The sequence below is a fragment of the Ahaetulla prasina genome, chromosome 11, assembly GCF_028640845.1.
Source record: "Ahaetulla prasina isolate Xishuangbanna chromosome 11, ASM2864084v1, whole genome shotgun sequence".
Taxonomy (NCBI): Eukaryota; Metazoa; Chordata; class Lepidosauria; order Squamata; family Colubridae; genus Ahaetulla; species Ahaetulla prasina.
The window spans coordinates 20,550,607-20,573,341 of record NC_080549.1 but is presented as its reverse complement, the minus strand read 5'-3'; the positions used below and the strand labels follow the sequence as shown (position 1 = coordinate 20,573,341).

Genomic DNA, 22,735 nt, shown 5'->3' with positions numbered 1-22,735 from the left:
AGGTTATTACACAAATCACTTCTTCAGTGCCTAAGCACTTGATGGTGTGTATTCCTGCTGTGCCTTCTCCACACATACACACACGTGCTCTCTCATATATTCATGATACCCTGAAGCTTTTGGAACCTTTAAAGAGAGCTCTGGACACGTATTGGCTACTTACATATTGCTGTTCCTGGTACACTTGTGTGGAACAAGTGGCTGCGAGCCATTGAGGAGGGAGGGGAAAGAGATGAGTTATGATAGGTTATGTTCATCTCGCCTGAAGAACTTTCTGAGGCCTGTAAACACAAGTCAAAAGAATGTTTCTCTACGATTGCCCTGATGCCAGAGAAAAATTTCCTCTCCTAACAAAATCCCCAGTAGATGAAAAATGCATCAATCTTGCCTTTTGGCGTTTCAGGGAAAGGCCATAAAGGGAGACGAAGAGGCCTCTATCCAGAACCCTTAATAGCGTTGCTCGCTTGCTATTCATTCATTTCATTGCTGGTTTTAGGTCCCCAGGAATCCTGACCTTCCGAATGCAGCTCAGGTGCAGAAGGAGGAACAGCGGAAGATTGATGAATCAGCTCCTCTTTCTGCCGAAGAGGCCGAAGAGAAAGAAAGGCTGCTCACCCAGGTATATATATGGCTTCTGGGCTTCACGTTTATTTCTTATTAAAAAAAGAAGAAGAATCTGTGATTATCAACCCGTCTGCTTGCTGTGCAAGACATTACCGTAATTATCCCCTGGAAAACTGCAAATGCTGTCTGATCATATGGATTAATTTGTAATTGCGTTGACTCGAAGCCAGAGTTGGCAGGTCTACATGCAGCCCCCCCCCTCCATCCCCAGAGGGGGGAAGGGGGAGTAAAGGGGGAGATATTTAATGCATATATTTTACATTGAAACTCACACATTATCCCCTAAATAAGATAATGTTGTTGACCATAACGTGACAGCCATCCCCTACAGCTGTTGGAGGCAGGGAAGAATAAATAATTGCGTAGGCCCCAGCTGGGGAAAAAAAATGCACTACCAATAAAGGAGGATATTTGTAGCTCAGGGCTGAAATGAAGAGTGCTTGGTGCTCTCTGAGCTTGGTTGTTTTCTTGCAGATGTTTCGTTACCCAAATGAGGTAACTTAAACAGTACAGGCAGTCCTTGATTTATGACCACAATTGAGCCCCAAATTTCTGTTGCTAAGCAAGACTTTGTTAAGTGAATTTTGGCCCATTTCTTCCCACAGATGTTAAATAAATCAACTATAGTTGTTAAGTTAGTAACATGGATATTAAGTGAATCTTGCTTCCCCATTGACTTTGCTTGGCAGAAGGTCGCAAAAGGGGATCAAATGACCCCAGGACATTGCAGCTGTCATAAATATGAGTCACTTGTCAAGTGTCTGAATTTTGATCACGTGACTATGGGGCTGCTGCAACAGTTGTAAGTGTGAAAAATGGTCTTAAGTCACCTTTTTTCAGTGCTGTTATAACTTTGAATGGTTACTAAATGAACAGTTGTAAGTAGAGGACTACTTCTGCTAGCACTGATGATGTTACCTAGTTTGGGTAATGAAAGATCTCCAAGAAAATAGCCAAGCTCAGAGAGCACCAAGGATCCTCCTGAAAAAAAGCTGTCCATGTTTAGTGGTTGTGCTCTAAATTTCTGTCTGCAAATATTGAAAGAGAAGGGATTATAGTCCTTTGTTTTCAATATGCGATTACCAAGTTCTCAGCAGACAAGTAACGATAGAAAGTGGGAACTCGACAAAGAGAACAGTTGAAATTGACACAGTTCAGACTGAATCTAAAGGTTTGTCTTTTACCAAAATAAACCTCTCTCCTCTCTTGCAACGGATTACTATTGACTGACCGATCCTAAGTTGAGGTCTACCAGTAGTGGATGGTTCTTAGGCAGTTGATGTTTAACATTTCATCATAATTTTCTGGCACAAAGTCTACAAGTTTAGATTTTGTTACGTTTTTAATGAATGTTGTTAAATCAGTGTAATTACTTTTATGCCTGAATTGCTGGGCTATTCAGACATAATTTTTAACGCTCTTTGCATGTTATGAGATAGGAAGCATAGAGCTTTGTTGCATTCTTGTCCAACAAAATATAACATCCTTAATATATCCTTCTATATTAGCATTTAGACTTATATATTAAGGATACATATACTTGAATCCTCCACTTGACTTAACAACTGTCTTTTGATCATTTAAATTGCCAGTGTCAGATGAAGTGAACCTTACAATGAAAATACAGATGGTTCCTAATCTCTCTACAGAAAGAGTAAACATTTTTTTACAACACTGTTTAATGTTTGAAAATAGGTACATAAAACATCAGAATCTTTTCACCCTTGTCTGTTTACATTTTTTTTTACATTTTTCTATCCACATATTTTTGGTTGAGTCAAATCAATATGACTGTCTTGCTCTTTGTTTGAATTTTATTTTTTTATTTTTACAACTGATAACCCCGACATTGTAGAACATCAGTAAAAGCAAAGAAATACAGCTTGATGTTAAAGTGTGCATTTCAGCTATTATCTAAAAACATACAGCTGTTTCAGCAGATGGTAGCAGCTGGTTGATATTGTCTGGGTTCTGAAGTTAAATAGAATTGAGTCAGATTAGTACATGGTAGAGATTCCTATGGGAAATTCCAGGTTTGTAGGCTGGATTGGGAAAATTTGAAGAAAATTATGCCACAAGAAAGCCATGAAAAGCCACTTCTATATTCTATCCTGCTGCAGCAAGACCAACATAGATATATCCCTAAAGCAGGGGGTCTCCAAACTTGGCAACTTTAAGACTTGTGGACTTCAACACCCAGAATTCTTTGCTGGCCAAGGAATTCTGGGAATTGAAGTTCACAAGTCTTAAAGTTGCCAAGATTGGAGACCCCTGCCCTAAAGTGTCCTAAAACGCCTCAGCTTGAAAGAGACTCTGCATATGCAAAATATTTTGAATTTGAAGAGCCCCTTCCCCAAATACAGGTAGTCCTTGACTTACGACCACAATTGAGCCCGAAATTTCTGTTGTTAAGTGAGACATTTGGTAAGTGAACTTTGTCCCATTTTACGACATTTCTTGCCACAGTTGTTAAGTGAATCATTGTAACTGTTAAGTCAGTGAATAAGTTGTTAACTGATCCTGTCTTCCCTAGTGGAAGGTTACAAAAGGTGATCACATGACCCTGGGACACAGCAAGTGTCATAAATATGAACCAGTGGCCAAATGGCTGAATTTGGATCATGTGACCATGGGGATACTACAACGGTCATAAATGTGAAAAACTATCACGAGTCACATTTTGCACTGCGGTCGTAACTTTTGAATGGTCACTAAATGAACTGCCGGTTTAGCTCAGGCTGGTAAGGCCTGTTATTAAGAACACAAAGCCTGCAATTACTGCAGGTTCGAGCCCGGCCCAAGGTTGACTCAGCCTTCCATCCTTTATAAGGTAGGTAAAATGAGGACCCAGATTGTTGGGGGGGCAATAAGTTGACTTTGTAAAAATATACAAATAGAATGAGACTATTGCCTTATACACTGTAAGCCGCCCTGAGTCTTCGGAGAAGGGCGGGATATAAATGTAAATAAAAAAATAAAAAATGAGGTCTACCCGTATCTTAAGCATGAAACACGCTACAGTCAGACATTGGGCAAGTATTTTAAGACTGAAAAAATTTGGAGCTTGAAATATTTCCGAATTAGAACAGACTGTTTCTGGCTGAAAATATCTATTTTGTTCCCAGAAGAACATTTCAACCTTGAGAATAGTTGACGTATGAAAGGCTTTGCATACCCCTTAATCGGGCTTTTACGGGCAAGTCTTTCTGCGAGTTAGAAACTGTGAGTTAGTAGAGCTTAATCCCAGATTTATATGCACATTGTTGAATCTGCCGCCATTCAAAAACGGACCAAAAACAGGTAGTCCTTGACTTATGACCATAATTGAACCCAAAATTTCTGCTGTTAAATGAGATACTTATTAAGTGAATTTTGCCCCATTTTACAACCTATCTTGCCACCGTTGTTAAGCGAATCACTGCAGCTGTTAAATTATTAAGGCTGTTATTAAATGAATCGGGCTTCCCCATTGACTTGGCTTGTCAGAAGGTTGCAAAAGGTGTGATCACATGACCCTGGGATATCGCAACTGTAATAAATACGAACTAATTGCAAGCATCCAAATTTTGATCCCATGACCATGGAGATGCTGCAGTGGTTGAAATGGCTGATAGGTCACTTTTTTTTAGTGCTGTTGTAATTTTGAACAGTCACTAAATGAGCTGTTGGAAGTTGAGAACTGCCTGTAGCTAATAGGAGTCATGCTGATGTTAATCCAAAAGTACCTCATTTCTGGTTGCTGATTTGTTGTTTTATACAAAGGGTTGGAAGGATGTTTTTTCTGTCTTAAGAGCAGAAGTTTTTCCATCATAGAGTGGTTCTGGGTGAAGGAAATCCTCGTTGTGTAGACTGGCTGGTTTTCAGCATATCTGATCTCAGAAATAAATGTCATAGCTAGCATTTTGCAGGAATTCTGCCATTGGTCAAACACTGATTATCAATGGCACACTATATAAAATATTTGACATTTGCCTCTCCAGTAATTAACTTTAGTTGCTGCCAACCTTTAGAGGTTCCTGATTTAATTATTTAAAAGTTTAATATTGTTTAAGGAACTGTTTTGAGTGCCAATTTTTTGTTTATATTCCTTCCATAGTCGATAGATTTTTTTCATGCCCCCCCCCTCCATATTTTATCAAAAGTATGCATGGGAACTGGGGATTTTCTTCCCTTCCAGGTGTTAATTTCATTCGCCATTTGCTTTGTAAATGTTTGAAACAGAATGTTCCTGCATTTAGTTCCAGAAGATTGCCTGGGACATCTGGACAAGTGCCCTCATATTCTTAAAGGGTTTTTTTTTTTTTTTGGTGTTAGTTACTTGTAATTGTTCAAGTGTGATACAAGTGAAAGCCCGCTAAGATTCGGACTGAACTTTGTTTCTTTGGAGACTTGCCATTTACAAGCATGAATAGAATAACTTCTCTCCCTTACGTGTGAGGATATGTGTTTAAAAATAACTCAGCTTTTTATGACTTGAGTAATAAACCCTGGATAATAGATGTTTATGGAAATACTGCAAGTTCATTAACCCCTGTAATTATTATGTGACATTGTACCAAGGCATTAATGAGCAGATCCAACTGTATCCTCCTAAGATGCAAGATCTGACAAAAACAACTTCTTCTTTTAACAGGGTTTTACAAACTGGAACAAAAGAGACTTCAATCAGTTTATTAAAGCTAATGAAAAATATGGCCGTGACGACATAGATGATATTGCCCGTGAGGTGGAAGGAAAGTCACCTGAGGAAGTTATCGAGTATTCAGGTGCGTTAATCGTTCCTTGATTAATTAAGAATGATTGCGAACAGTTCATTTCTTCTTTCCCCCTCCCAATTGGGTTACCTTTGTAATTCTACCAAGGATAAAGAAACCTGAGGAATTTGTAATGTGGAAGGAAGGAAATGTTCCGGATGGACAGATTTAAGATCTGCCGAGGGATTATGCCGAGGTTCATGCACCATAACTCTGTAGCTGTTCCTGTTCCTGTACTGGTTGAGTTTTAGTTATAGAACATAGTATAATAGAGTTGGAAGGGACCTCAGAGGTCTTCTAGTCCAGCCCCCTGCTTGAGCAGGAGACCCTATACCATTTCAGACAAATGGTTACGACATGTTTCACTTGAGAGCTGCGGGGGCACAGTGGTTAGAATGCAATATGGCAGGTTACTTCTACCTGCCGACTGCCTGCAATTTGGCAGTTCGAATCTCACCAGGCTCAAGGTTGATTCAGCCTTCCATACTTCCGAGGTGGGTAAAATGAGGACCCTCATTATTGACTGTGCTGTGGCTGGCAAGGCAGAGGGAGAGTGGCTGCATTTATTATTCCTTTCTCCCGACAGCATTATAATGATCACCGTTTGGCTGAGTGATGGATTCACAAAAATCCCAGATGCCTTTCCAATGCAAACACAATTCTGCTTTGCAAACTCTGCCATACTTTTCAAGGGCAGCAGCATTCTTTCAAGTATTTCCCATCTTTAAGAGTCAAGGGCTCTCCTCCCTTCCACACTCCACTCCCCATGCTAGCACTTGGGGTCATCCTGTGCCTTCTATTTTCACACATATAAGGGCTTTCATATGTAGAGTTGGGCACTAAAGCCACAGATTGTTCCCAGAGGAGTTTCAGGCACAGCATGTAAATATATTTCAGAAAACAAAAGTATAGTTGCTTCTTAAGTGGAGAATAATTGGCTCAAACACCCTTCCAGTTCCGAAGCTACAAATTCTAGTTTCAAGACTTACATATCTCTATGCCCAGGTAGAAATTAGGGAGAAAAGAGGTTGTTTCATTGCTATTACCTGTGGCACCTGAAATGGTGCATTGTTTCAATAATTATAAGTGAGAATGACAGAGATTAAAAGAAGAAAATGGAAGAAGCTGGTATGCACTACCAACCTCTGAGCTCCTATAATACTTCCCACATTGATCAAGGATAGTCATGGGGAGAAGATATCCTTTAATCTTGTAGTTTCCGGTTATGATTAAAAAAGCCTGTTTTATGCTTGTTTGGATGCTCTTCTACAAAAAGAAAGCGTTCCTAGTTGTTACATCATGTGCAATGTTGACATAATAGGTTTTTGTGATGACATTGGCAAGACCGAACAAACATTTAGCCATTACTACAGTCAAGGGTGGGCTTCAAAATTTTTAGCAAGGGGTTCTCTGCCCGGTTGCTGGGTGAGCGTGACCATGGTGAGCGTGGCCTAGTTGGCCTCCTGCCCCATGGCGGGGGCGGGGGGAGGGCATTTTCGCCCTCCCCAGGGTTTGGAGGCTTTCCTCGAGCCTCCAGGAGGGCAAAAATGGCCTCTGCAGGTTCTGGGACCCGTTTCCGGCCTTCCTGAACTTCCAATAGGCCCATTTTTCACCCTCCCTGAGTCTCCGTGCATGCCCTGTACTTACCTTGCATCCAAAATGGGCCACGTGGGGACTCCTGGGAGAGGTGGGGTGGGCGGGGCCAGCCAGGGATGGGATTTGGGAGTTCTCCGAACTACACAGAATTTTAGCTAGAGATTCTCCCGAATCCCTGTGAACCCCCAGCAGCCCACCCCTGACTACAGTCGCTGGATCCCTAAGAGTTTAATACAAAAATAGATAAAATTCTGTCTTTTGTATAAGTTGCTTTGATGGCACCTTTTGAAATGCTTCATTTGCAGTTGTTCAACATTGACACCGAAAACTCAGAAGACGTTATAGTCCTCTGTGAGGCATTTAGAGGAACTAGCAGGTTCACCCCATAAAACTGAATACTTGAAAAATTGGGATACAATATTTTTACGCAATGCCTGATTTACCTTTGGAATTCACTATCACCAAAATATAGTGCTGGCTGTCAGCTTGGCCTGCTTAAAAAAAAAAAGGGATTCCACCGATTCAGGGGGATCCATAGGGATCACTGGCTGTTTGCCTCGATGGCAGTGGATCTGCGTCTGAAGACTGTCTGCTGGGAGGCTAATGCTTGTGCAGCTGATTGGTCACTGTGAGAATAGACAGTTAGACCAGATGGGGCACAGTTTATGTTTTTGCTCTGTAGAGTCAACTTGAAATGCAAGAAACCACATTTTATAGCAGATGGAAAGGCTTTAGCCTGTACTTACTTTCTGTTCCTCTTCTACCCTCCCTTGAATAACACCTAATAGTCTTTAAGCTTAATTGCTTATTTTAAAGTTACATTTTCCCTCTAACTTATAATGGCTCTCTTTGAAAGAAATGTCTGAAAACATTTGTAGGAAATTTAGATTCCTTCACCTACTTCTACAAATTCAGTCAAATACATATTTTCTTTCTTGTTTTGAATTTCTGAAAGATCTGAGACCATTGACATAAAAAAAGTTAATGGCATAAAATATAACTTGGTAAGTTTTCAGAATATTTAAAACATTCTTCTCACTATAGAGCTGCTGTAATTGCATTTAGCTCAGTTTATGGAACTCAGTGCTTTAATTGCTTTGAAGTAATATTCCTTTTATTATGGAACATGTAAGATTATTATTATTATTATTATTGTAATTTCAGCTGTATTTTGGGAACGTTGCAATGAACTCCAGGACATTGAGAGGATCATGGCTCAGATTGAAAGAGGAGAAGCCAGAATACAGAGGAGGATTAGCATCAAAAAAGCACTGGATGTCAAAGTAAACCTGTCCATTGATATTTTCCTAATTAATCTTGTCCTTCAAAAACCAGCAGGTGGTGATTTTTCCCCCCTGCTGACAAAATTATTTTCTGCCTTTCCCTAATTTTTCATTTCAAAACTTCCATAACCAATTCAGAAGTAGGCAAACTTAGTCTTTGTGTTGATACGTGTTTATAAAGCTGTAAGAATTGAAATGCCCCAATATATTAATTTACATCAAGTTTGTGTTAGACATTTAGCAACCACATAGCTATTTTTTCTCTCCAACAATCTGTCCTTAATCTGGTATTTCAAGTTTTTTAACAGTGCAGCCGCTGCCACTGTAACTGAATCTATCCGCATTACTATTGCTTAAATTTTGTGAGTGTGTTAAGTGGGAGTTTTGTGATGTTAGTGGAGTTTAGGGGATGTTGGTGTTCTTCTGTTTATAAGGGCTTCAGGTGTGCGTGTGTCAAGTGAGGGTTTTGTGATGGGAAGGTTACATCAGGTGAGGGTCATTGAGAAGTGAACTGGTGGGGGGCTTGTGTGGATTGGTTGTGGGTCAGTGCTGTCTCTGATTAGCTGTGTGGTTGATTTGGATTCTGAGGGGTTTGTAGGCTGGTTGTAGGAGCCTGTGAACCCTTCAGAATCCAAATCAACCACACAGTTAACCAGTTAACCGACCCACAACCAAACCACACAAGCCCCCCACTAGCAGTTCACTTCCCAGTGACCCTCACCTGATGTAACTTCCCCATCACAAGACCCTCACTTGATACACACACACCTGAAGTCCTTATAAACAGAAGAACTCTAACATCCCCTAAACTCCACTGTTACCTAGCCTGGTAATGAAAAGTTCGGAAACCAACCCACAAGCTCGGAGAACAAACATTCACCCTTTCCTTTCCTTTGATAAAAGTCACTCTTCTTTTTTCTTCCACTTTCCCAGCATTAGAGCCATTTCCAGACAGCTAAGTCTTCATATAATGTCTCCAAAACAGGATAATTTGTCCCAATATAAGCATAACGCTATTCTGGTGTTACACTGTCAGTATTAAGACCTTAATGCTCAGAATTACCAAATACATTTTGAGCGGAAATTATTTATTTGCTTTGACCTTGGCGTAATTACAGAGAATTTCCTGCCCTTGAAATAAGAGTGCATAGCTATTGAATGAGATGCTGACAGAAATGCCTAGCAGAAGAAATCTGATACATGCATATATGTTTATATATATATATATATTTTTTAAATTTTTTAGATTGCAAGGTATAAAGCCCCTTTCCATCAGCTGCGAATTCAGTACGGAACCAACAAAGGCAAAAATTACACAGAAGAAGAAGATCGATTCTTGATATGCATGTTGCATAAAATGGGATTTGATAAAGAAAATGTGTATGAAGAGCTAAGACAGTGTGTGCGCAATGCGCCCCAGTTCAGATTTGATTGGTTTATTAAGTCCAGAACTGCCATGGTAAGCAAAGGGTCTGCTGATGTGGGCTTGCTTTATGTCTGCATTTCTTTCGTTTGTTTGTTTTAACTCCTTTTGGTTTTATAGATCAGATTGTGTCATGATATTTTTATTTTGAAATAGTTAACTACTACTTACTTTGCACAAGAAAAAAATATTAAAAATCTGCTTCTCTTGAGTTGTTTTGCTCTAGTGCCACATCGGTATGGCTATCCATTTCCCATCTAAGAATATGTGGTGTCCAAATTTCAGAAGTGTCAGCATAGAGATGGAAGGGACCTTGGAGGTCTTCTGTCAAACCCCCTGCTCAAACAGGAGACCCTATACCATTTCAAACAAGTGGCTATCCAGTCTTGTCTTAAAAACCTCCAATGATGAAGCACCCACAACTTCTGAAGGCAAGGCATTCCACTGGTAGATCGTTCTCACTGTTAGGAAATTTCTCCTTAATTCCAGGTTGCTTCTTGATTAGTTTCCATCCATTGTTTCTTGTCTTGCCTTCAGGGCTTTGGAAAATAGGTTGACCCTCTGCTCTGCGTAGCCCCTCAAGTACTGGAATATTGCTATCATGTCCCCTCTAGTTCTTTTCTCTAGACTAGCCAAACCCAAATCCTGCAACCGTTCTTCATATGTTTTAGTCTCCAAGACTTTGATCATCTTAGTTGTTCTTCTCTGCACTTTTTCCAAAGTCTCAACATCTTTTTTGTAATCTGTGCAGAAACTATATCAGGAACTGACAAAACACAATACTGGCATCCCAAAGGTGCTTTTTCAAAGTACTTTGTCTCTTTGTTAGAGACAAAGAAAGTCCAGTTTTGAAAAAGTGCGTTTGGGACAATCATGACCTGGATGGCTGAGAATCTCTATAGACATAATATTGGCATGTAAAGAACTAGAATTGGGGTCTGTTTGATGACACTGAAAATTAAAAGAAATGTTCCTGTTGTAATGCCAAGGTAACTGTGATTTGTTTAGATGAATAATCACTCTTTGGGGTTATTGTTATACTCTGGATCAGGGGTCTCCAACCCTTGGCCTGGTGGACTTCAACTCCCAGAATTCCCCAGCCAGCAAAGCTTGGAGATTGGAGACCCCTGCTCTGGTTGGAGACCCCAAAGGTTGGAGACCCCTGCTATGGATAACATCCACACTGGAATATTTTTAAAGCTCCATTGGATATATCGGGATCCATTTAAACAATCTACCTGTGCTTTACATTGATTGTCTTCTTAAATTCTGCCTGAAGTGAAGAGAAATTTTCCCTGCAAAAACAAATGTATAATTGTTTGATTTTGGGCAGATAAAAATGAAATGACATATTAAATTTTAACTGCGGAGGATATCATTGTTCAATTGTCTCTGCGGTGTATCACTTCTAAACTTCAGCATGAGTTTCTAGAACTATTTTCTTTTGCATAAGAGAACATGAAAAGATGAACCAGACACAACAAATGTGAGCTCCTTTGGGAAATATTCAGATTTAATGGCAAATCCCAATGCTTCCATAAGAGACCAATACTAAGCAAATATATGCTACCCTCTAGCTTATGTAAAAGAATATCTCATTTTGCATAATTAGCTGTTTCAGCTTGCCATAACTTGGTGTCTTCTACATACAGCTACAATTTAACCCCCCCCCCTTTTTTTTCTGTCATAAACACATCAAGTTATTGGGGAAGGCTGATTTAGAATCAAGAAACACTCAAGTTATTGGAGAAAGCTGATTTTGAAGAACAAAAGGTTTTATCTAACATGCCCAAGAAGTTGGAACAACATAGTAAAAAGTCTATAAAATTAGCAAGGATAAATAGCTAAGAGAGAGGACTCGAAGAAAATGGGTAAAGGGGTTTATTTCCATTTTCTTAACATGAGGCTTCATCTAGTAAAATGCACTTGTGGAGAATTCAGGACAGGCAGGAATTTGTTGACACAAGATATAATAAGACACTAGTTCAGATAAGCCTTCTCCATATGTGTGTCCCCGCCCAGATGTGTGGGTGCTGCAACTCCTTGACCTCCCAACCATGTTGGACCCATGACATCTGGAGGATACCATGTTGTAGAATAGGGGTGTCAAAGTCAAGGTCCACAGACTGGATCTGTCCTGCGGGGTGCTTAAATCTGGCCTGCGGGGCTGACCTGGAAATAGCAAAGGACCAGCCTGCGGTGCCTCTGGCAGCCAAAACAGGGAATGGGGGGAGGCTGCACATGGCCCCCCCATGCCCCGTTTTTGGCCTGGATGGCTTCCTGCACCCTGCTAGCCAAAATGGGGTGCAGAGGGTCCCATGTGTGACCCCCGCACCCCATTCCCCCCACTCAGTCGGCCCGTGGAAGAGAACCACAACGCTGATCCGGCCCTCAAAGAAATCCCCTTTGACAACCCTGTTGTAGAAGATCGCATCAGCCATTTTCATAGAGGAACAGTGGTGATTAGTAATGCTACACCCAGGCTCAATATATCTGAATGCCAATAATTCAAAAGTGAAAATGGAGTGGAAAATGTTCTTACAGGACTCCTAGGAGAAACTGAGGGGTAATGTGGTAAGCTTCTAAAACAGATGAATCCTTAAATGTGAGTCAGTGAATCTCTTTTTATATCCAGTCATCAATTCTATTCACTTATTTGGGTTCATTCTTAAATCTTCTCAAAACATTCTTAGTCTCTGCTTCTATCAGTCATGTGCCTGAAAATGCGACATTTTGGACAAGATTAAAACTTCTTCTTTTTTCGTAAAATTCTTAATTATATAAAATCATTTGTTACCTTGAAAGAATGTGAAGAAGCATTTTGCATCTACATCCGCGCTTAAATATACAAAAGAAAAAAAAGCAAATATGATACCTTTCTGCATTTTGCTTGGAAGATCTTCATTATGTTCCAATGGCCACAAGATGTCTCTCTGGTTCTAGATAAATTAGCTGATTTACCTCTGTGCGGCTCATCAGCTCTGCTTTCATTTGAAAAATTATTTTTCAGAAAACCCATATAATTCTACGGCAAGTCTTATTTTTCTTGCAAGCATATAGCTTACACCATATGAATCCGTAAGTGGCACGATCATTTCTATAAGACTCCCATTTCTTCTCCTTCCCCAATCTTTACCTTTAGATGCTCTGCTTTAGTAGCGGCCTTTCTTCTTAGTGACAGTGATGAAGATGGGATCGTTAAACATTACTGATTTGCAGATCTGTTCTTTTCAAGGCATGATGTTTTCCTGTTCCCCATGTACATTTTTTCTATTAGTCCAGGTTTGTTGATGTATGTATTCTGTTCTGAGCTAGTCAGTATACTGTTTAATTTTTCATCATTAACTTATATGCCTCATGGTCTATATCAGTGAAAAACAATATTTCTTCCTTTTAGAATACAAGCAAGTTTTCCTGCCCCTCATAGTGGAGATTCCATATTTTGACAATTTCTTTATGATCGAAAAATAGTCACAGACTTCATTCTAGAGGTCTTATAATGGATAGAGATGCTGAATATACGTGTAACACCAGCACTTCGTTGCTCTACTTCCTTCTGTTCCAAATGATGGCTGTGTTGCAGTAACTATTAATTAGAAAACAACCTGGAAACCTTCTAGAAAACTTCAAACTCTAAGGTTACTACTTATAGAAATGGAATATTGGCAACAAAAAGGCATCTAGTGATGCTACGTAACTTGAATATCAAAATATATGGCAAACATTTTACAGGAAGTTTCATGGAATAATTAAAAGCTCATAGCGGTGATTATAAAGAGCCCTTGTGAACAAGTACAGCGCTCCGTTCTTATTGGAGATGCGAGTATAATCTTAAAAATTTGGGGCAGCATGGAATGCAAATAAGGAAACAAAACTCTTGATGTGCCTTATACGTGTGAAGAGGTAGCATAGTCACAAATAGTACCTCAATTCAGGTTTGAAAAAAAATAGTCTGAAGTTGATACTACAGCAAAATGCTGCTAATGTTTCTCCACTAATTTGCAGAGTTGGTATTGTGCTTAGTGTCTCCCATAAATACATTTTCCAAAGCAAGGGATGCAGCTTGGCAGAAGTACCAGCCAATATTTATTGATCTAATACTCCTATTACAGTGATGGTCTGAATGGCAGTGATAACTTCCAGTAAATCCTAATGTCTCCATTGCCCTTATGTATCCATGGTCAAACAATGCTCACGTTGGTGTAGAAATATGAGAAGGAAGGAGCTCTTGGAAAATCTACAAATTATGAAAGAGAAGTTCAGAGTAAAGACGTTTGATACTTATATAGGCTTGGAATTCTTCCAAAATACTTAAGGTATTTTTGTTTTCACGATTCAGTTTTGAGGTTGGTTTGCAACATAAGGAAGTCAAAATCTCACTGGTCTGCTATTGCCATATTTGAACAAGGAAACAATTCCCAGTGTAGTGTGTTAAATGAGTGGGAAGGTAAACACCTGGTCTCGTGCATTCTCCATAACTAGGGAACATTTTTAAATAGTCTAAAATATGTTGAATTGTTTTTGGGTTGCGCATAAAAACTGGAAGAAATTCAGATACCATAAATTCTTTGGAATCTGGGCCCCAAAAGCCTGTTTTCATTCCCGTCATAGTTTTAGAGGGAAAACTATGATAATTTTTCTTTCCTGTGTCCTTTTTTTTTTTTTTGTCAAAATGGCACTATGAGAAGAAAAATAGCTGGTTTTTTTTAACATACCAGCTCTTGTTTCATTCTGATTTTGGGACAATAATTCGTATTGGTCCGTTCTGTATTTGCATTTCTTCATCTTACAGTGAATACAAGCCCCAAATTTGACCATTCTTAGTAGAGGCTTGTTCACAGAGAGCTTAAATGCTAGGCAGTGTAGTTTTGGCAGAAAAGCTGGAGGTTGCAGGTCTTTTACCCCCTTCCCTTCATTATTTAGTCTGTGGGTCTTATGAAGGAGTAGTTATTTCACTTTTTGAACGGCTTTTGTTGCCCTCAAATGAGAGCATCACTTCAGTGAAATATTATTTGCTACCACAATTAAGCATATTGAGACCGTATTCCAAGCAAAAAAAGATTTATAATGAGATTGATGTGTTTGATGTTAAAATCACAAGCGGTGTTTATAGCGCTCACGTATCCAAATTTTAGACGTATTTTAAATAACACAATCTGTTTCTCTATATAAAATGGTTGATTAGCAGAGAGTACAGAAAATTTTATTGTATGGTTGTAAGGCTTAGGAAGGGATATTTCAGTGGAAAAAACACTGCTGTGGTTAATTGGACCAACTCATGTTCTCTCTTCCTGGTTGTGAAGTGTATGAAACGGTCAACTAAAAATACTTTTCAAAATATTTTTTGACAACAGTTCCATCTGTCAATTACAAATGGATCCTGCTTGGATCCTCACATACACTACATTGGTACAGTTCTTGAAAAGAACTTCATGCATACGAAGACTCACACCAACTAATGAACTGGCAGCTGGGGCTTCATATTTCTCTGTATAAAAAATAATTTGTTTCACTTGCGTCCTGCCCAATTCAATAAGTCTGGGTGGCTCTTAACAATCAAATTACAGTAAAATCAATAAAACAGAAGGATAAAAGATGGCAAAAGGGATGAGGGGTCAGACAGGCAGACACTTTATTTATTTTGATCATTGGCCAATAAAAGTGCATTGAATAAAATAAGCAGCACAAAACTATCCTCTAACAACAACTATTGGCAACCATTTGTGGGTGAAGCTTACACATAATAAGAAATGAATTTATCTTGATTGTTTAATAGTCGTGCAGATAAAAATTATCAGAGTGCCATATAAATTTAAATAAAGAACAATAATCAACTGGTGGCAAATATTCCTGCAGAACCGGCAATATAGAAGAACATGAGCTGTGGTTTCTATGGTACCCATATCACAGGAGAAGTGAGGGGCTCTTTGTCTCTTACCAAGGCCTGGGTCAAGGAATTTCTATGTCCAGTGCATAATTTTAAGTATTATGCTTATGCTACCCAATTTAGAGAACTCTTTCAGAATCAAGAGCTGTGATGGTGCAGTGGTTAGAATGCAGTACTGCAGGCTACTTCTGCTGACTGCCGTCTGTTGTCTGCCATCTGCCAGCAGTTCAGTTAGATTAGAATAGAATAGATTAGATTTTTTTTTAATTTATTGAACCGATTCTCACCGGTTCAAGGTTGACTCAGCCTTCCATCCTTCCAAGGTTGGTAAAATGAAGACCTAGAGTGTTGGGAGCAATATGCTGACTCTGTAAATCGCTTAGAGAGGGCTTTGAAGCAGTATTTAAGTGATATTGCTGGTGCTATCATAGAATCACAGGGCTAGAAGGGACCCTGGAGGTCTTCTACTCCAACCCCCTGCCCAAAGAAGGAGTCTTATGCTGTCCTGGACAAACAGTTGTCCAATATTTTCTTGGAAACGTCCGGCAATGGAGCACCCACAACTCTGGGAGGCAAGCTATTCCCTTGGTTAATTTTTCTCACTGTCAATAATTTCCTCCTTATTTCCAGGTTGGATCTCCCTCTGATGGAGGGAGCTGTCCTGCCTTCAGGTGCTATGGAGAATAAAATAAACAGATAAAGAAGGCTCTTGATTCTTTGCTATTTATGGTTTTAAGTAATGTATGGTTCTACGGTAAATCAAACTGAAAAGCAAAACAGGGCAATGTAAGAAAGGCAAAGGAATTTTCTGGAGAAAGATTCTCTTACGCATCTTTGTATATGACAAAGCAAACCTCACCAAACGTACTTTAGATGAAGTTGTTCTCCAAAGTAGCTTAGTTTGACAGAGCCAAAGTAGAAAAGTGCACGGTTGTGTTTATTGTAAAGCGGCCAGCTGCTCCCAGAAAATCAGTCTGGCAGTGTCTACCCTAAAGGATTGCAGAGTGCTTTGGATTCCTTTTGCAGCTGTATCTTTTCCTGGGGTCTTAATGTCTGCCTTTTGGAACCGCTGCATGATCCCAGGGAATGGTGTAGCTCTACATACAGAGATGCAGTTTGGTGTCATGTTCACATTCTTGTGTACTCCAGAAGGCTTTTCTGGAATTGGATTCAAAGTGCAGCTCTACACATCAAGTAGTTATTCCACAATTTCATAGGGCATAATGAGGGCTTTGGCCCACCTCCTCTTCAATCCTTTGGATTATAACTACTATAGAGTGCGTCCTACTGCTAAAGTCAACAAACATAAAAGCTACGTTGCCAGCATGAAGCACATTTTAATAAGATTTCTTGGCTTCATTTCAGCCTTTCAGCGTGCATAAATTATCTGGGCCTTCTAGCCTGGACATCTCGCTTTTTAACGTTTCTACTCGGCTTCCTTTGGTTAAAGTGCTGCAGAACTTGATATTTCCTTTTGATCTTACACAGGAACTCCAGAGACGGTGTAATACGCTCATATCACTCATTGAAAAGGAAAATATGGAAATTGAGGAAAAAGAGAAAGCTGAAAAGAAGAAGCGGGGAACCAAGACACCAGTGGTAATTAATGAATATCTTCTCGTCGCATTTATTTATTTTTTGCATTTAAAACGCGTCACATTTCCTTTGGTGAATGCAGAAGAAGCTTTGACACAGAAAGGAAAATAAATGGAGGTGTTCAAATTCAGTCGAAAAACATCAACCAGTATAACTCAATAACAACTCAAAAATCATTGGCCAATAGGGGAAAAACTTGCAGCTGGATAAAAAAAAATGTATCCATCCTTCTAGAATGAAAGAAAGGGGGAAAATAAACAAAATAGCTGCCAAGATCATTTTTTTAAAAAAGTAGAGAATTATTGGCTTTCCAAACATTAGATTGCAAGTTATGTCTTTCCCAGTGGTGGCTGTTCAGGGACTCCTGAGACAATGTGCAGGGCCATTGCATTTTGACTCTTCTGCTAGTGGGAGAGATTCACATTAAAGATATTGGTATCTGAAACTCAAATTTCTTTTGTTAGGAAAAAAAGATTAATAAGAATTCGTAAAGGAGAAATCTCTAGGGGATTGGGATCATAGGTTCTGAGGGGTTTTACGAGTTAAGCTTCTTAGATAGTTTGCATAGAATGTACTGGTTAAAATGTGATGAGTTGCAGTGGTGAATGAATTCGAAATCTTTAAATACACAGTTGCAACAGAACTCACCAATTGGAGTCTTTGTAAAGTTAAGACTGGCTCCTAGAACTGCAGGGGTGAGATAAAGTTGGTGAACCTTTTGAGACTACCCATAATCTTACTGTAATGTGTTTAGAACTTCATTGGGTAGATAAAATGATTCCGATTAAACAAACAGCAGCCCAAACACATTGTTTACCATTTTTTGTTGGAAAAAACATGTTAATTAGTTAGTTACAGAATAGAGTTGGAAAGGACCTTGGAAGTCTTCTAATAGTCCAACGCCCTGCTCAAGCAGGAGACCTTATGCCATTTCAGACAAGTGGCTGTCCTGCAACTTCTTGTGGCAAGCTGTTCCACTGGTTAATTATTCTCACTATTAGGAAGTTTCTCCTTTAATGCCAGGTCCTTCTCTCCTTGATTAGTTTCCACCCAGTATTAGAAACGGGTGAGGTTCAACACAATCAGACTTGCGAGATAGCACTATAGCAATAGCACTTAGCACCGCTTCATAATGCTTTTACAGCCCTCTCTAAGCAGTTTACAGAGTCAGCCTCTTGCCCCCAACAATCTGGGTCCTCATTTTACCCACCTCGGAAGGATGAAAGGCTGAGTCCACCTTGAGCCGGTCAGGATCAAACTGTTGGCAGAATTAGCCTGCTATACTGCATTCTAACCACTCTGCCACCATGGCTCTAAGATGGTTTTTATTAGAGCCAATCTCAATAAAAGACATTTTAGCCTTCCTGTGGAGTTGATCTCCTGGTTAGTATACCTACTGGGGCTGATAGCATGATCCACATACTGTACCTCTGTTATGAAAGGCAGCCTCCAGCTGTGGCAACCAACCTTATATGTTTCATAGCCCTTCAAAGTCAGGCAGGGTTATTGTTTAATTGATTGGAACATCTGACTCAGCTTCCCCCTTTAAAAGAGCTGATTTTTTTTTTTTTTTTTGGTAGGATATTCTAAGTTTTCTCAGCAAAGTCACTGAATTTGATTAATGAGTTTAATAAAAACATGGCATACCAGTCTGTTTCAGATGGTGTCTGTTTAACTCAAATTGCTGTGTATTAGTAGAACTTATTTGAAGTTCTGACCACATTGGAGGTCACGGACAGTTTTACAAGATTCCACATAGTTTTAAAAGGTTTGCACATTTTGTCTCAGCACTGTGTATCTTTTCAGAGGCCCTATTTGTTCATCTTTTGGGTCAAAATGTGTGTGTACAGATGGATGAAAGGTAGCAAAGGTTCTTTGTTACCTTCAGCTGGCGACATAATGGCCTATTCGATTTCATTACCTTTCTAAAATACCGTGTGAATAATGAAAATGACATTTTCTTTTTTCCTCCCTTTAGTCTCAAAAAAGAAAAGCTGAATCTGCTACAGAAAACTCTGGAAAAAAAGATGCCAAGAAAGCAAAGACGTAAAACTGAGAAATAGTATCCAACTGAAAAAAAAAATATTTTCCTCTCTAACCCATGTTTTTGATGCCGTCTTGTATTCCTAGTTCCGTCTCCCTCAATTCCTCGTGGTTTTAATTTTTGCAAATCTGTATTTTTTACAATGCCTTCCTTTACCTATTGAGTAGCTTAATATTTTATGCATTCCAATATTTTTGTGCACTTGTACTTTGTGATATTTCTCACGTCTTCAGCAAAATTTACTCGGTCCTTGTTCTTCTAAAGATTGTGCTGAGTTTTTTTAGCTTTCATGTTTTATATGTTGCTGCTTTCACACAAACAACTCCCCCCCTCCATTGATTTCGTAGTTGTATTATTGTTTGCTACTTTATATAATTGTGGAGAACTAAATGGAATTAAAATAGCCTGAGGTGAAAGACACATTTAACGTTGTCTGCTCATTTTCAATTCTTTTTCATGTACAGCTTTTGATATTTTAAAGGAGCACTTACAGAATTGTCTGCAAGGATATCAAAAAAGGTTTTTTTATTTTTGGAAAGGCAACTGGACTGGTTCTTTTGAGGAAGAAGAAGAAAAAGACATTTTGCTTCCTATCCTGGAGGCTTCATCAGTTATATTAGATGGTGTGGGAGATGGACAGATGAGATTAGTTGGGGTGGGAGGGAATGATAGGTTCTGACAGGATGGTGGTTGGGGGAATGGAAAGATTGTCTTTTCTTTGAAGTCAATACTCTGTGAGAGCTGTTGTGGTTACTTCGGGGTCACTGGAATCAGAGGTGTGGAATCTTTTGGAACAACCAAACGGAAAAGTCTTTTTCTTCTTCTTCCTCAAAAAAAAAAAAAAAAAAAAAAAAAAGTCCAGTTGCCTTTCCAAAAATAAAAACCACTTTTGATACAACTGTGACCAGGGTGACTGAGAATTTTCATTGACATTTGTCTACAGTCATGCTCTCGCATCGTTCTTCCCTTTTTGGAAGGGAATGAGATTTATTTGCAGGCTATCAGTCTTACCTTTTTCTTGCTATGCTGTTATTTTCCATCCTGCTATTTTCTTGATGTCTTATGTTCAAAGGCAAGGTATGCTCTGTTAGAAGAAGAAGAAATATTCTTTGCCTACACTCAGATTTCTCCACTTGCATGTTATTTGAAGTCTTGGATGCCCATATATGGTAGCAGTAGCGGAGAATAATCATAGCTCAGGTTGAAATGTTGGGATCTTGGTGTTTGTTGTGGGTGTGGAGCTTCCCAGTGTAAAAAGGTTTTCAAGCTGTACATTACATGTCAATCATCATGATTGTAAGTCATGTAGGATGTCTACATTTATCTGCTGTTCAGAGATAAAGCATCAGTTATGTAAAAGTAAAGGTAAAGGTATGTGCTAGTTGTTCTTAACTCTAGGGGGCAGTGCTCATCTCTGTTTCAAAGCCAAAGAGCCAGCACTGTCCGAAGATGTCTCTGTAGTCATGTGGCTGGCATGACTTAATGCCAAAGGTGAATGGAACGCTGTTACAGTCTCACCAAAGGTGGTCCCTATTTTTCTACTTGAATTTTTTACATGCTTTCAAACTGCTAGGTTGGCAGAAGCTGGGACAAGTAATTGGAGCTCACCCAATTACATGCACTAGGGATTCGAACCCTAGTGAACTGTCAACCTTTCAATTGACAAGCTCAGCGTCTTAGCCAGTGAGCCACCACATCCTTTTTATCAGTTATGTAGAGCATTCTAATTTGGTTACAAAATTGAGAAATCGGAGAATGAAGAGAGTTCTGGTATCAGGAATCCTGCCTAGGCATGAAAGCCAACTGGGTGACTTTGGGCCAATCATCAGAAGACACTGAATTCTAGTCCCATGAAGGCCAGTTGGGTAATCTTGGGCCAGTCATTCTCTCTCAGCCTAACCCATTTCACAGGGTGGTTATTGTGGGGAATGTCAATGTCGAATTGAACCTGGCAGAAGCCATCTTCTTGTTCATTGTTGCCACACAATGTGAGAGGGGGGGATGAGGTTGGAATGCCTCCCTAGACACAACACAGAGCTTTCTCATGGGAACCAAGGTCATCTTCCTAAGTGACGGATGCAGATGGGGAGGAGTGCCTGAAAAGCCCGCCTGTTAACCTAATTGGCCAACATGACCAGTGACCCTTGGGGAAGAGGTTACTTTCTATTTTAATTATGCTGAAACCTTGGGACCTATTCAGAGTTGGTTTTACACTAAGTGTGCTGATATGATGTATCCAATAAAGAAGTTCTTTGGGGAAGATAGCAGCCTCAGAGTTCTGATTTGCTTGGGTTCGTTAGTCAGGTCCTTGATAGGGAAAACAGGGAGGAAGGCATGTTGGATATATTCACCACCTTGAGTTACTTGTAAAAATTATAAAGATGGGATACAATAAATAAAAAAATAAAATTCCACATGATGCATAGATGTTTTGGGTAGACAAATTATGCCAGGTTATGTTATTCTTTTCGTGATAAGATTTGCCTTCCAAAGGAAGCAAAATATTCTTTGTTGATTCGGACAGCACCTACCAATTCCTCCACAAAAATACACAAAAACAACAGCTACTTTGGATGTCTAACAATCAAATTTTACTAGGCATCCATGTCTGCTCTGAAAGTTGCTTTCTCAAGTCAAAATCACCTGCGCGTTTGTGGGATATTATTTCCTAGAAATGCATGATTCAGATCTGTGTGCATGGAAATGTGGAAGATATATTTTTTATTTATCAAATTTAGAGACTGTCCATCTCAGCAACTCTGGGCAATAAACAATAACTAGAACCATTAGAGATAATTGTGTATTTAACCCAGTGATGGCAAACTTACGATACACGTATCAAAGATCACACCCAACATTTTGGTGACACCCCAATACTCAGCAGCAACTATCCTTGGAAGCATGCCCAGTTCTTGAGTGATTTTTGGAGGCCGTTGAAGAATGGCTTGTGTTTTTTGTGCAACTGCTGGACCATTCGAAAATGAGTGTGTTTTACTTATATTTCATTTTTGTAATTATTTGACATTTCTTGACATACTACATAGCACCACACGATTGGACATTATTTTTCTTAATAAATCAATATGTAGAGAATTGTTTCTTGTGTCTCTCTTGTCTGTCTGTTTCCCTCTCTCTCCCCCCCCTCTCTCTCTCCCCCCCTCCCCCCCCCTCTCATGCCTGGCAATAGGCATTTTCCAAATTTCTGACATGCTGAGCCTCACTTCTTTAACCTCTGCTAAGTTGAAACAAAGGTGCTTTTTCAATAGGGAACCGTATTTTCATGTTTTCAGAACTGAAGGTGTTTCTTGAATGAGAAGCAAAACGTTTTCAAGGAAAAATAGTCCAGTTGCCTTTTGAAAAAGCTGCTTGGGGACAACCATGACCTGGATGACAGAGAATCTCCATAGACATGTACCAAGTTGAAAGTTTGTGAGTTTAGGGAAGCAAGTAAAACCATCAGCAGCCGCAGGCTGTTGCAGAGAACAAAGTCTGAAGTGTTTAAATAAAGACAGAAGAGCCATTCAAAAG

The 22,735-nt window shown here is 39.5% G+C and overlaps 1 protein-coding gene across 1 annotated transcript in view; it reads left to right on the top strand.

The window, feature by feature from the left end:
* Positions 1 to 22,272, top strand: part of SMARCA1 (SWI/SNF related, matrix associated, actin dependent regulator of chromatin, subfamily a, member 1) — a 54,603-nt gene extending 32,331 nt beyond the window's left edge. The window contains exons 19-24 of the mRNA XM_058197130.1: positions 497 to 619; positions 5,258 to 5,390; positions 8,139 to 8,257; positions 9,504 to 9,716; positions 17,056 to 17,166; positions 19,142 to 22,272. Coding sequence (XP_058053113.1) covers positions 497 to 619; positions 5,258 to 5,390; positions 8,139 to 8,257; positions 9,504 to 9,716; positions 17,056 to 17,166; positions 19,142 to 19,213 — 771 coding nt within the window. The 3' untranslated portion in view covers positions 19,214 to 22,272. The remainder of the gene's footprint in view (positions 1 to 496; positions 620 to 5,257; positions 5,391 to 8,138; positions 8,258 to 9,503; positions 9,717 to 17,055; positions 17,167 to 19,141) is intronic.
* The last annotated feature ends 463 nt before the right edge of the window (positions 22,273 to 22,735 follow it).